Here is a 12,150-nt window from a genome sequence, read left to right as displayed (position 1 = left end):
ATCGCACCCGGCCTTTCCGTACGCGTATCGCCACACCACGCACCCGGGTCTCCCTCCATGCCAGAAGCCTGTCACGCAGTGCGTTCTCCCAGTAGCGCTATGGCGTCGTATCTCGTCCGCGAATGCGTGATTGGCGACGTGCCCTGGCCCACTCGCCATGATTGCGCGCCCCTCGGGCGCGTACCCGCACGGTGCGGACGCCCGCCTCGTCTCACCCAAGCCCGCAATCGAGTCACTTTCTCCCGTCCTCTCGCGCGATCGGCGAGGTATTGCGACGGTGACGCGGTGACGTGCACCCCATAAGCCGCGGCGAAGTCATAGCATGACACTGTGCATTTCGAGGGTACCCGCCCGTCGGCCGAGCTTCTTCGACCACAGTCACAATAATGCAAGTAAGTACCACCCCAGTCGCAGCGCCCCAGTCACACAGTCCCAGAGCAGACTGGCCGTGGCGCGTACGGCGCACGCACGCAGCTGGTCTGGTCACCCTCTCACCCTCTCACCCTCTCACCCTCTCACCCTCTCAGGCAACCTCCCGGGATCTCGCTCTGCAAGATCTCATTGTCCGCGAGCTGGCGACGCACGCCCTGGCACCCGAGTCGAGACCGCCCCGCCTGGGCCCCCGTCACACACCGTACGCGCCACCCTCGTATGCTTCCGCGAATCAGATCTCAGACTCTGAGACAGGCGACAGGCCCCGGCGAATTTTATCCAGCCAGCAGCACGTTCCAACTTCCCCTCCGGTCTTTCCAAATGCGAGCAGGCCCGCCCCCGGCAAGTAGTTGCAACCCTCAGTCGCACACACGCACGCACATCACCTCATTCCCGCGCAGGCCCTCGAGCGGCGAGCCGAATCACGCACAGTTCCCTCCGGCGGGGGGGGGGAACGTGTTTGCTTCACGCCGTACGCCTGCGGCCTTGGATCTTCATATTATACTGCCCACGGTCACGCCTGCGCCCTTTGTTCCCAAGAAAAAGTTCATCGCGCGCCTTCTCGCTTCCTCGCCTCTGGCGCCGCCAAGCAACTTGCAAGCCGTTAGCCATGCAAATCACCTCGCAAGGCTAGCACGCGACCGCGTGTCTTCTCGCAGGATCCTCGGCCCTCGGGACTCCTCAAGGCTCAGCGCGGCGAGCGACTGTCCTTTAGCTTCGAAGTCTCGCGGACCTTCAGCTCCATAACCAGTACTGGACTGCTAGTTACGTTTAACATACACATACACACCTTCCTCCAATGATCATCGCCACAGCGCCCCTCCGCACCGCGCACCCGCAGCTGCACCCGCACCAGCACCGACAGGTCCCGAGTCGCGACGCGAACTTCGAACCTTCGCGAAGTACTTAGTCCGGAGTTCGGGACTCGGGAGTCGGCCCACTGCCCAGTAAGTACTCGAGTACTTACTTACTGCCAGCCACGTACGATCACTGCTGCAGCACCCCTCGTCGCCTTGGTAAGCCTTACCGCACTCACCACACGGACACGAGGCCCCGACCCCTCTCCCCAGAGCCTCCCCGAATGCATGAAGTTTGAACACGGCGCCGCGACCACCCAGCCCCGCCGCGGCACCGGTACGTGACGGCGCACGCACGTCGCCCTGGGCCCGTTTGGGAAACAGAAGCGCTCACAGTGCTTCCAAGGTCCTCCCTTCACAGTCACGCACCGACGAACGTTGCGCCGTATCAATTTGTCGCCGCCGCCGCCGCCTCCATCGGGCGGGGCGACGCCTATTCCTTATTGGCCCCGTTTCTTTCGTGTGCTGTTCCGAGCTCGGTACACGGTACACGTCTGGACCCTTACCCTGCTGCAGTTACAGTTACAGTGGCCAAGCCAAGCCCCCGGTACTGGTACTGTAACGGTTGCGCATGGCGACCGCGAAAATTTTCGCATATGTATGCTGCTTCAAGCTTCAAGCTTGTTGTTGCGAGTTGTTGTTTTTGAGCGTGGTGTTGCTGGATAAGGAACACCGCAACAACAAGGACAACAAGGACAACAAGATGTTGGCTCCGAGCGTGGAACGCAGTGATATACATAGTTGCCGGCTCCCGACGCCGTCACCTTCCCGACCATCTACGCGTCTACGCGTCTATGTAGTATCTGTCCCTGTCCCCTACTTTGAACTGCAAGCGACGAGAACCCCACCCTCGTTATGCAGCAGTAATTGTTCGACGCTCTGGGTCCCTGGGAGCCCCAGACTCTCGAGAAGCACACTCACACTCACACAACAATAAGTAAGTCCTCGCGTACATTCCGGAAGCGTGACGCCGAATTTCCGCGCTCACCTCATTCCTGGGCCTGAACTGAACGCCGGCGAGGAACAGTCCTGAGGCCTGAATTAATATGAGCCCGCGCGACGCCCGGCGCAGATCACGTCACACGCACGCCGAGCAGGTCGCGACCGGCCGCGGGCACAATAGCCAGCTGAGCGAGAAGATTCTGAACAGAGAAGGCATCGATTATGGGTCGGACTCATGCATCGTGGGGCTTCGACTTCGTCGCATGCCGTAACGTGTCAGGCTCGCGTACCGTGGCCCGTTCTCAGCTGTGCTCGCGAGCGCGGTGGCGCCGAAAAGCTTAAACTCAACTAAGTATGTACAACGCTGCAGAATTGCTGGCGACTTCGGATGAATTCGTCGCTCAGCATTGTGAGCAGTTCTGCGGTCTCCACGCCTGTGAGTCGGGACTAGTACTAGTCGCATGCTACACACTGCCTGCCAGTGTGCTTGCCTAGTGGGGCCGACGGCTGCTCCTTACATGTGGCATGTGCATGCGGCCAGTCCGAATCCATCCATTGACGTTCTCTCTGCTCCAACGTTAGTGATGTGCGTCGACTTCCGAGAACATGAACATGAACATCACGATTCACAACGGTCCTCGACTTCTCGTCACGGTATGTTCTGCGTATGTTGCGCGTTGCCCCTGCCCACATCAGATTCACTAGTACTAATGCTCACTTGGAAGTTAGGCCGCCGAATCTGCCCAGGTGATGGTGCTCTTGTGACCCCGCCTCAACCGCCTCCGCCGTGTCCTCGTGAGCACATCCCCGACCTCACATCCACATGAGGAAGTCGAAGAGCGGGCATGATTGCATGGCGAGCCCGGCAGCCTTGATCAAGCTCAAACCGCGCGCCACGATCGCGCGTGCCCAGTCCCCAGGTGGCAGGCATCCTAGAAGCTAGAACTTAGACGAGCATTGGAAACGCCTCCCCCAGGTGAAATATTGATGACGCCACAGGAAGTCACGAACTCGAGCCCGAGGTTTACACGGCGCAATGAATGTTGAACGTTGAACGGCGGAAGGGTGCGTGACGCGGTCGCGTGCACACCTTGCCGTGCGCGCGTCCGAAAGTGATCTGCAGGCTGCGGGGATTTGTCCGCAGAGTCGCCGGTGTATGGGTGGGCAACGGCGTGTTCTCTTGTTCTCTAGAGATAGCACTAGTTGCGTGCATACAGGCTGTAGTGTATGGATGCATGAAGTGCGGGGATAGAGGAAGACGCGAGGCCGATCCTCGCCTCGAGTGTGGCCATCGTGTGCGAGTATATACGCCATCCTGGTGGGCCGTGGCTGCACACGTCGCGTCACACCGATCTGCATACAGCAACTCGCACGTCTCGAGAGCTCGACGATGGCCAGCAGACCTCGGCACGAATATAGCCTATGTCGGGCGTGCATCTGCAGGTCGCACGACCCCTTCGGATGATGATGGTCACCACCACATGTGCACAAATGACCGAAGACAGGCATTCGTCACGGCAACGCGCTCACGCGCACAGACGAGCGTCGATAGTGTCGTCATACTTGCTCTTAGTATGCACGATACAACGTCGGCATCGGTATCGACATCGTACGTGCGCCTTGCAATTGCCCAAATGCATCCGCCAGCAGCCAACAGCCAGCGGCCGGGCTCAGTCGACACCGTGAATGGGATGACCTCATCGCGACGTCCTGTCTGCTAACGTGCGAGCAGATCAACGTGTCGTGACGTGCGCACGAAAGCCCCGAATCTAGCTAACAGCGCCCCAATGGATGTACGAAGTGTATAGTAAGTAACTAGTTCGGACAGGCTTACCTCTAGATGGAGTGCTGATGTTCCCATCCTCCCGCTCTGGTGCGCTTGGAACCCGCCGCCGCGTCGCCGCTATCTCTAGAATCTAGATCTTGCCCTTGGTCCAACGTCGAGCGCGGCGGTGCCGCAGGGCCGATATCAATGGTTTCTCGTCCGATGTTGGCCAGGTCCAGATGGAGAACGTCACAGAGAACGAGCACGTCGATGCAGCCATGGTCCGGGACAAGCAGCGCGACGCGCCATTGGCCGGCTGCGTCGGGTGATGTCATCGCGACGCGAGATTGCCACATGAGACGCGACCTGTCACGCAACGGGCATGTCACGCGTCGCATCATCGATCGAGCAAGACATTGACAATATTTTCGACTCGGCTCGGGGTCACTCCGAACTCGGACCCACTCCGCCACCCCGACAACGCTGTGACGTGCAGAGAGAGGGCCTCGGCGCCGGCCCGCAGCACTGGGAGAGGTGCGGAACGCGGAGGGAGGGAAACAAGGACGCGTTACGCAAGGGATGTGCACCGTGTCATCACGGATGATGTGTGTGCGCCGTGCTCCTGCTCCGCAGCGCAGGTGTGAGCCAGGGGTACGGCACAGCATCCCCCAACTCTATCTGAGTCTCGCTACACGTTGGGAGGAGGTTCACGCGCGCGTCCAGACGTCCAGACCCCCATCCGTACCACCCTCTTTCTCCGCTGCATGCGAGGCTCGAGCTTCCAGGCGCGACGTCAAACTCTTTTTCCGCCAGAGTGGTGTCCTGCTGTCCCCCGATTTGCGCCGACTGTGCATACTGTGAACGATGTTGGCCAGCCTCGTACTTGCCCAGACGGCCCGCTTTGAAGCCGCACCCCACTACCGCGCTTAGGATGCACGATCTCTGAGGTCGGTGGTCGGTGGTGCTTCTCCCGCCGGGATGCAGCCCCAAGGCACCACGCAACCTTGATCCAAGGCGACACTCCAATGCGGGGCCGGCGGGAACTTGGGAGCCCGGGAGCCCAAAGGCGGGACACTGTCGCGGTGAATGTGCATGACGTCGGCGCCATTCGGACTGCAGGCAACGTCGACGTATGTATGTAGGTGAGTGTCTGCTTGTCACATTTTATTGATGCGTCAGCTAACACAAACCCCAACGATTCCGAACGCGCAGTAACTCTGCTCTAGACAACCGGTGCCCACACCATACTCGGTCAGTGTCACGCTGGTCAAGCATATGCCGGGTCTCATGCCAGTTCGTCAGCCGGTCGGAGGTCCCTGTAACTGTTGCCATGATCCAGTCTATCCAGGGGGCCCAGGAGTCAGGACGCGCTTCAGATCCAAGCCGCAAGCGCAGCACTGGCATGCGGCGTTGCTATGTACGAAAGTGTATGTAAGTTCATCTTTGGGGGTCCGTTGCGAGGTGGTCACGGACTTGCGGTCTAGGCCGTTGCTGATCTAGTGCTTCAGGTCGCGATTTGCCAGTGGGCGTTGCTCTCCGCAGAGTTTCAAGATTCAAACACAGAATTAATCGCCCCCACGACGAGGACGTTTCAAGGCAGGTAGCGCACCCCGCAATGTGGCCGAAAGGCGGAACGATTGCGTGCACCCTACTTACCTCCACTACGGATGCTCCGACTCGATGGATGCGTATGTTCACACCCCCGCACTCCAACCCCTCTCGTCACCGAACTCACATATCCGGGGTTGCAACTTGCAGATCTGTTCACGCCAGACGACGGCGCGTGCTTGAGCTTCCAAGTTTCACGCACGCCACGCACGCCCACCAAAGTACCCACAAACTCACCATAGGTACTCGACGCACACGACCGCTCGGTTTTCCCAAGCCACCCCTTTGGCCGGTCGGACCGGAGGCCAACTGAGAACTCTAACGCGCCGACTCTCTCACCGCATCCCGGATATCTGGGAAGTTGGCTGTCCCGGTGGGCGGTGGGCGACGGGCGGCGGGCGCATCACTCTCCACATCCACGTCCACATCCACTGTGCCCTGGCTCTCCCGCCCTTGAAGTTGCAATCTGTTGTGCACTCGTCGACTCGTGATCCAGCTGAGGCTTTCACGCCGGTGACCGGAGCGTGGCCGACTCAGACTCAGATGATTGCAATGCGACCCAACTCCGACTCCGACTCGGCGCGGGATCATTGCCACAGCTTACTTATCATCATCCCGGACGTGTTTCCCCTAGGGCAGCGCCTCGGATGCAATTGAACATGCTGATCAGTGATGTCCTAACTCCTCGGCCAGGGCCCGGGGACGGTCGGTGTCACGCTCGGACTCTTGCTGCAAGCCCGCTATGTAGTACACGTTTCTCATGAGCCGGATCGTGGTCAGTACTCAGTACTGTCACGCTTAGGGATGTACACTGTACAGGTGTGTGTGGCCTGTGCGAAACGTGATTTGTGCTACTGTGCTGACAATATGCATACTTACGCCAGTGCACGAGCCATGCGTGGAAACAGGCTGAGGCAAAGGGCGGCCGACGGGGGGCCGAAACGGTTACGCTGAGCCTGCATCCAGGTCGCTGTGCTTCGATGTGCGAAGATTAAGTGAGCGAGGAGCGGCGCGACCGGTCGCACGCAGAGTACTTACGATATACACAGAATGCAGGTACGTACGACCATCGCCTGTGACCAGACATCTAGACAAGACGCGATGCGCATCCAGTGGCCATGGACGCCTGACAGCCCTAAGCTTGGAACCGCGATGTGACGAACCGAACGAACCGGAACTTGAAGGCCATCTCCGCACACATCGAACTCCAGCTGAGTCAAGCTTCTCGCGCACGGCCGACTATTTGAGTGCTGCGCGCTCTATCGCCGTCGTCGTCGCGGTTGCACTTGCAGGAGAAGCAGAAGCAGAAGCAGGTGCTGCGATTCCGAAGCTAGAGCAAGTTGGTTTTGGTCACGGTCTAAAGCGCAGCATGGCGGCTACAGTACAGCGTACTGCATCCAAATATGCACACATGCATGCTCGCATGATAGCACTCGTCATGGAAGAGGGGCTTTTTCGCAACCTTCACCGCACTTTGAGAGGCCTTGGTTGCGATGCCGTGTCGCTCTTCGCTGCGCGCGCTCTCTACCGGCCCTGGTAGTGAGACTACGTATGTGTTTGATCATTGCGGAGCCGTTTCTTACTAGGTGCTGGGGCTGTCGCTAACCGTGCATTTTGCGGCCAGGGCATCATCTCTGTATCTGGCACCGAATTTCCACAACGCGGAACGCACCGCACCGCACATATGTCCAAGAGGCGGTCTCGGAGAGGGATGCGAAGAAAGGCACCAGTGCCCCACCCCGCCGTCGCCACCGCGGCATCTACATACGAGGACTCCGTCCATGCTCTACCGTGTATCACTCCATTTCACCGGCGATGCGATACGCATACTCGACCATATGTGATGGCATTACCATCGGAACTACTAGGCACTCTCGAAGCCCGGTCGAGCACACAACTCGGCAGCGACACAGGGAAATTGGAATCCACAACCGCTGCAGCACAGACCGGTGACCCTTCCTGCAGAGCTCGAGCTCCAGCCCTCCATTCTCCGGGAGAAGCTGCATACGCGATTGCCGGAGACCAACTGGAGTACGGACGTGCGCCCGCGCACATGCCTATGTCATGTCGAGGAAGAGTCCGCCCGGTGCGGCGCCGTCACACTGACAGGAGTTCTCGAGATGGTGAGCGTAAATTGAAGTGTGACCGTCGAGGTCGAGGTCGACCCCGCCGCCACAGTCACCCGCGCGCCGCGACGCCGACAGTCTGAGCGTGGGCCGGGCACCTGAACAGGGCCTGGCGGCGGCGTTGTGGCGTTCTCGGCGGACCGCTGGTCGACTGGCCTCGAGTCTCGACATGATCGTGCGCTCCGTTGTCGCAATTTCTCTCTCGCGCATCCGCCAAGATATGCACACAGCTCGACGGAGGACGCGTCGCTTGTACGAGAGGATGAACGTTTCAACGTCTGCGCGCGTACCTCGCCCAGAGAGTCATGTCCACCCGTGACAGTCCCGCATGGAGATGCTGCATGCACCTCGGAGCGTCGATGGGCCTCCCAATCATGCTCACCATCAATGGCGCGAGAGGTTGTTCCGGCGCATGCGAGACCGCGATCGCTCGAGGTTCATTTTGTGCTGTCTCTGCGAACGCCACATTACATAGCCCACATCAATGAAAACTTGGCCGCTCAGCCGTGCCCGAGCATGCCGACGCGCGCCAAGGCGATTTGGAGAGACGCGTCGACGTCAAGCCGCCTGGCGTGCTCGCTGGACGGCTGAACTGTTGCTCGTTGTGTGTGTTTGATTAATTGCGAACGTTCGCGAAGGTGTTGGTGTCGAGCGCGGTGTCGCGACTTGCAGAACAGCTTCTCCGGAGAGATGAGCGTTCGGTAAGATTTGGATCTGGACCCACGTTTGTGACCGCCAAGCGTCATTGGGCGCTTCTCGCTGCTTGGCTCTCGACTTCGACGTTGCATTCCGGAGGACGACACGAGTACTCGCGGTGAGCTCGTTCTGTCCTGTATATGCTAGCATGCTCACGAGCGGGTGAAAGTAGGATGAATGGTTGCGTAAGGCGACCGGAGGATACCACTGCTTGCGGACGAACACTGATCCAGCCTGGACCCATTTTGCCAGCGCGGTGACACCAATGACTCCTCTTCAGTTGGAGATGAAGAAAACCCGACCTGCCTATGGAGTCTCTCAGTGACTGAGCTGCCTGTCGAGATCCTGACTGCGATATTCCTCCGCGTGCTCGAACGACGCACCATACCTCGTCAAGATCACAACGCCAACTTGGTCTTCGCACCAGGCATCAACTCACTATATGCGGCCATGCTAGTTTGTCGAACTTGGCGAGACGTCGCGCTGGCCTCCCCAGAGCTTTGGCGGGTATTGCCTCCCTCCATACCACGCAAGGTCGCCGCTCTCTTCCTCAAGAGGTCCTGTTCGGTGCCTATATGCGTATTTGCCGACGGAACAGCTCTGTGTGCCCCCGAAAAGCCTTTATACCTCAAAGATCCGCATCGCTCACGCCTCAAGGAGCTTTATGTCCTCCCCACCTCACCGTTCTGGTCCTTCACCATTCCCCATCCTCTGCCCCCCAACCTAGTCTTTCTCGAGCTGCGACGGCCCACCTGCGTCTCTTGCACTGAGATGAGGCTCTCGGACTACCCCATCTTTGGAGGTTGCAATCCAACACTGCAAGCGCTCTCCATCAACCCACGCACAGTTGTGCCTAGCGACTACTTCCCTGGTCTCGCCCACCTCCGCCTGGCCGGCCCTCGCTGGTTCCCCATCCCCATCAGCCAGCTTCTGCGTCTTCTCTCGAACACGCCTGCTCTTGAAACTCTCTACTTCACTCAAACAGCCATCCATGACAACGACGACGACGGCCTCAAGACGACGGACCCAGTCGAGCTCCCCCGCCTGCGCGTACTGTCTGTCGAACCCCGCGTCTCACTCCGAGCCGCTGCGACCTTCCTCTCCCGCCTGGCCCTTCCGCGACAGCTCAACTTCCAACTGCACAGGCTGCAAATCCGCCGCAGGACCCTCCCGGACGGCATCTATGTACCCCCGATGGACTCTCTCACGACGCTTGAGCTCATCGAGAACGATCAGCGGTTGCATGTCCGTGCTTGCGGACCCTCCCACGGCTTCTGGCTGCACTTCGTCCCTGGCAGCGGCGGCTTCTCGCTGCGCGAAGAGGTGCTTGCGCCTGTGCTCGCGAAGCTCGTGCCCGCCTTGCGCGACGTCACTGTGCTGCGTGTCGCCGCTGCACCGTCATACAGCTCTGGGTTCCTGGATTTCGCGCTGCCGCATGTCCTGGAGTCGTGCCCTTTGTTGACGGCGCTCGTCCTCGCCGCACCCAAGAGCGGCGTGTGCGATGTCGTCCCCGCAGTGGTGAACGCGCTCCATTGTGAGGCTCTGAGTCCTGTACTGTGGCTGAAGCTGGACTGTCTCGGGCTGCAGCTGGGCGATCCGGAAGCGGACCTCCTCCCGCTCGCAGATATGCTCGCAGGAAGAGCTCAACGTGACTGTCGTCTCCGCGCCCTCACTATCAGCAAGTCATCGGTCGACGGACGGGCCCGGATACTCAAGGATCTCGAGGCGGTGGCACTGGAAGGGCACGTTGACCGGGTCGAGGTGACTGGAAGAGTGTTGTGGGACGTCGCGGATGACATGCTGTGGAAGGTGGAGAATAGGTGGTGGCCGCTGTACCCTAGGACGGAGGTGGATATGCGTGATGGGTGGGGCTTGCATGGGATTGTTGGGTGATCATGAAGGGCACCTGTGTCGGTCTGGATGTCCAAGCGGACGTATATATGAATAATGATCAACCTCCTGAGTTCACCCGTTGAGAGACATAAGCATCCCCTTCGATGCGACTGTCGCCCATCCGCGCACTTCGTCCTCTTCCTGGAGCATCACACTGCCTCCCGGATTGTCAGGCAGTCCACCAACTTGAAATTGGACTCTCGAGACCGTCCAGGACCGCAACCTCGAGCCATGGACGAGCACGCCCACCCAGCGCAGCACCTCAGAAGCATGCGCCAGACTGGCGGCCCATGTGTCGGCGTGGCAGCTCATCGCGTGCGCCTCGTCGTCCGGGTAGGGCCTTGTAGACCCGGGGCTCAGGCTGCCGTGATACCCCGCCGGCCCCTGGCCTAATGCGAACCTCAGCAGGAGTCGAGTCGGAGGGAGCATTGACGACTGGAGGGCTGAAGCAAGGTGGTGCTGCACACAGAACGTTCCAGTGCCATGTTTAATAGTATTGCACGGCGCACATCATGAAGATTCAAGAGCCAGAGAGGCTGCTTACCACCGCTTCGCTGGCCACGCCCGGCCGCGGGCCGGAACATCCCGGGTTCTCAGGTTCAAAGTCCTGGAAGTGCACGGTCAAGTTGCGGAGAAGCCGTGTGCAGCCATAGTAGGAGTTGCCAATGAGCAAGAGGGCGTCGGAGAAAGGACCAGCGGCAGCGGGGTTCATCATGTTGCGGGATGATAACAGCAGTGCGCTGTAGGTCTGCCGCGCGAGGCACAATTCAAGTGTGCTCGGAGACATGTCCGCGAGGACGGTCGACAGGACATCCGGGATCATGTACGTCGCCCACGGGGCGGAAATGTGGCGTACACGGCGGCGGGGAAATCCAAGCGTGAAAATCGTGGTAATGTCGTGACTCGTCCGCCTGAACGGATATGAGCGAAGGCCACGGCGCTGGGCCCCGGTCATAGTCTGAAGTCCGTGCCCACTGATCTGCATGTTTCGCACGGACCTGGTCGATGTACCTGTCGCTTTGGCTAATGCCATACATCCCCCAGAATGAGCGTCCGCGCAACGCGAGATGGGTGAGGTTGGGAAACGTGCGCGCGGGGCCGGGAAAGGTATCGGCGGGCGGGTTTAACCAGACGTGGACGCCCAGTTTCCGGAGGCAGGGGATCACCGGCACCATGTGGGTACTGCCGGCAGCTAGTGTGCACTGGTGAGCAGCGTCGCACAGCTCGAGCTCGACGAGCGTGTGCGCTAGGGTCCTAACATGTCAAATATATTCATTGAGTCGTTGCTTTGGATACGCCTGGTCGACGAGCCGGTGACGGTGAACTTGCGGAGGGGAAGTCGTGTGAGGGCCTGTTGCAGGTCGGCTCCGTCACTGGGGTGCGCGAGGTATAGGACGAGCTCTTCGAGGGCATCGAGGGTGGAGATGGCGTGTATTACCTCCTGAGAAGATAGCTGGACGTAGTACCCGAGTAAAGAGAGCCGTTTCAGCCGTGTGCAGCTGTGTATGATGGCAAGCAGTGTGTCAACCGCCTCACGAGTCTTCGCGCTGGTATCCAGGTTGGCGTTCATGAACGCATACACAGAGACGTCGATGTGCAGCTCCTTGACCAGCGAGATCCGCGAAGCAGTTCCAGTGGGAGGGGAACCCGGATGAGGGGCGCCGACGAAGTGGTGAAAGGACGTGAGATGTTGAGGTCTTGCTCAGAGTGACCGCTCCGGTCCGTGCGCAGAGCGTTGGCAGTGCGAGGTCGTAGAAGTGCCGACAAGTTCGCATCAGGACGGATAGATCGCGTATGTGGAGAACGGACAATATGTGCAGCTGCACATCGT

At 59.7% G+C, this 12,150-nt stretch overlaps 6 protein-coding genes across 6 annotated transcripts; 4 read left to right on the top strand and 2 right to left on the bottom strand.

Annotated features, from left to right (window-relative positions):
• The first annotated feature begins 270 nt into the window (after positions 1 to 270).
• On the top strand, positions 271 to 1,439 carry L226DRAFT_530708 (uncharacterized protein). Its single transcript, XM_067679921.1, has 3 exons — positions 271 to 392; positions 528 to 634; positions 688 to 1,439. The coding sequence occupies exons 1-3, from the start codon at positions 387 to 389 to the stop codon at positions 1,064 to 1,066; spliced, it is 492 nt and encodes a 163-aa protein (XP_067541139.1). The 5' UTR covers positions 271 to 386; the 3' UTR covers positions 1,067 to 1,439.
• Positions 1,440 to 2,532: 1,093 nt separating this feature from the next.
• Positions 2,533 to 3,114, top strand: L226DRAFT_203908 (uncharacterized protein). Its single transcript, XM_067672848.1, has one exon. The coding sequence runs from the start codon at positions 2,693 to 2,695 to the stop codon at positions 3,056 to 3,058; it is 366 nt and encodes a 121-aa protein (XP_067541138.1). The 5' UTR covers positions 2,533 to 2,692; the 3' UTR covers positions 3,059 to 3,114.
• On the bottom strand, positions 3,077 to 3,870 carry L226DRAFT_203900 (uncharacterized protein). Its single transcript, XM_067672847.1, has one exon. It carries the CDS (start codon positions 3,738 to 3,740, stop codon positions 3,171 to 3,173), a length of 570 nt encoding a protein of 189 aa, XP_067541137.1. The 5' UTR covers positions 3,741 to 3,870; the 3' UTR covers positions 3,077 to 3,170.
• Positions 3,871 to 7,160: 3,290 nt separating this feature from the next.
• On the top strand, positions 7,161 to 7,965 carry L226DRAFT_203879 (uncharacterized protein). Its single transcript, XM_067672845.1, has one exon. The coding sequence runs from the start codon at positions 7,289 to 7,291 to the stop codon at positions 7,811 to 7,813; it is 525 nt and encodes a 174-aa protein (XP_067541136.1). The 5' UTR covers positions 7,161 to 7,288; the 3' UTR covers positions 7,814 to 7,965.
• A 721-nt stretch (positions 7,966 to 8,686) lies between these two features.
• Positions 8,687 to 10,439, top strand: L226DRAFT_609432 (uncharacterized protein). Its single transcript, XM_067686054.1, has one exon. It carries the CDS (start codon positions 8,877 to 8,879, stop codon positions 10,317 to 10,319), a length of 1,443 nt encoding a protein of 480 aa, XP_067541135.1. The 5' UTR covers positions 8,687 to 8,876; the 3' UTR covers positions 10,320 to 10,439.
• Positions 10,356 to 10,968, bottom strand: L226DRAFT_203885 (uncharacterized protein). The gene is made up of 2 exons (XM_067672846.1): positions 10,864 to 10,968; positions 10,356 to 10,778 (listed from the first exon to the last, which is right to left on the bottom strand). The coding sequence occupies exon 2, from the start codon at positions 10,746 to 10,748 to the stop codon at positions 10,392 to 10,394; it is 357 nt and encodes a 118-aa protein (XP_067541134.1). The 5' UTR covers positions 10,749 to 10,778; positions 10,864 to 10,968; the 3' UTR covers positions 10,356 to 10,391.
• Positions 10,969 to 12,150: the final 1,182 nt, after the last annotated feature.

The sequence above is a fragment of the Lentinus tigrinus genome, assembly GCF_003813185.1.
Source record: "Lentinus tigrinus ALCF2SS1-7 unplaced genomic scaffold L226scaffold_3, whole genome shotgun sequence".
In the NCBI taxonomy this organism is placed as follows: domain Eukaryota; kingdom Fungi; phylum Basidiomycota; class Agaricomycetes; order Polyporales; family Polyporaceae; genus Lentinus; species Lentinus tigrinus.
This window is presented reverse-complemented; position numbering and strand designations above follow the sequence as displayed.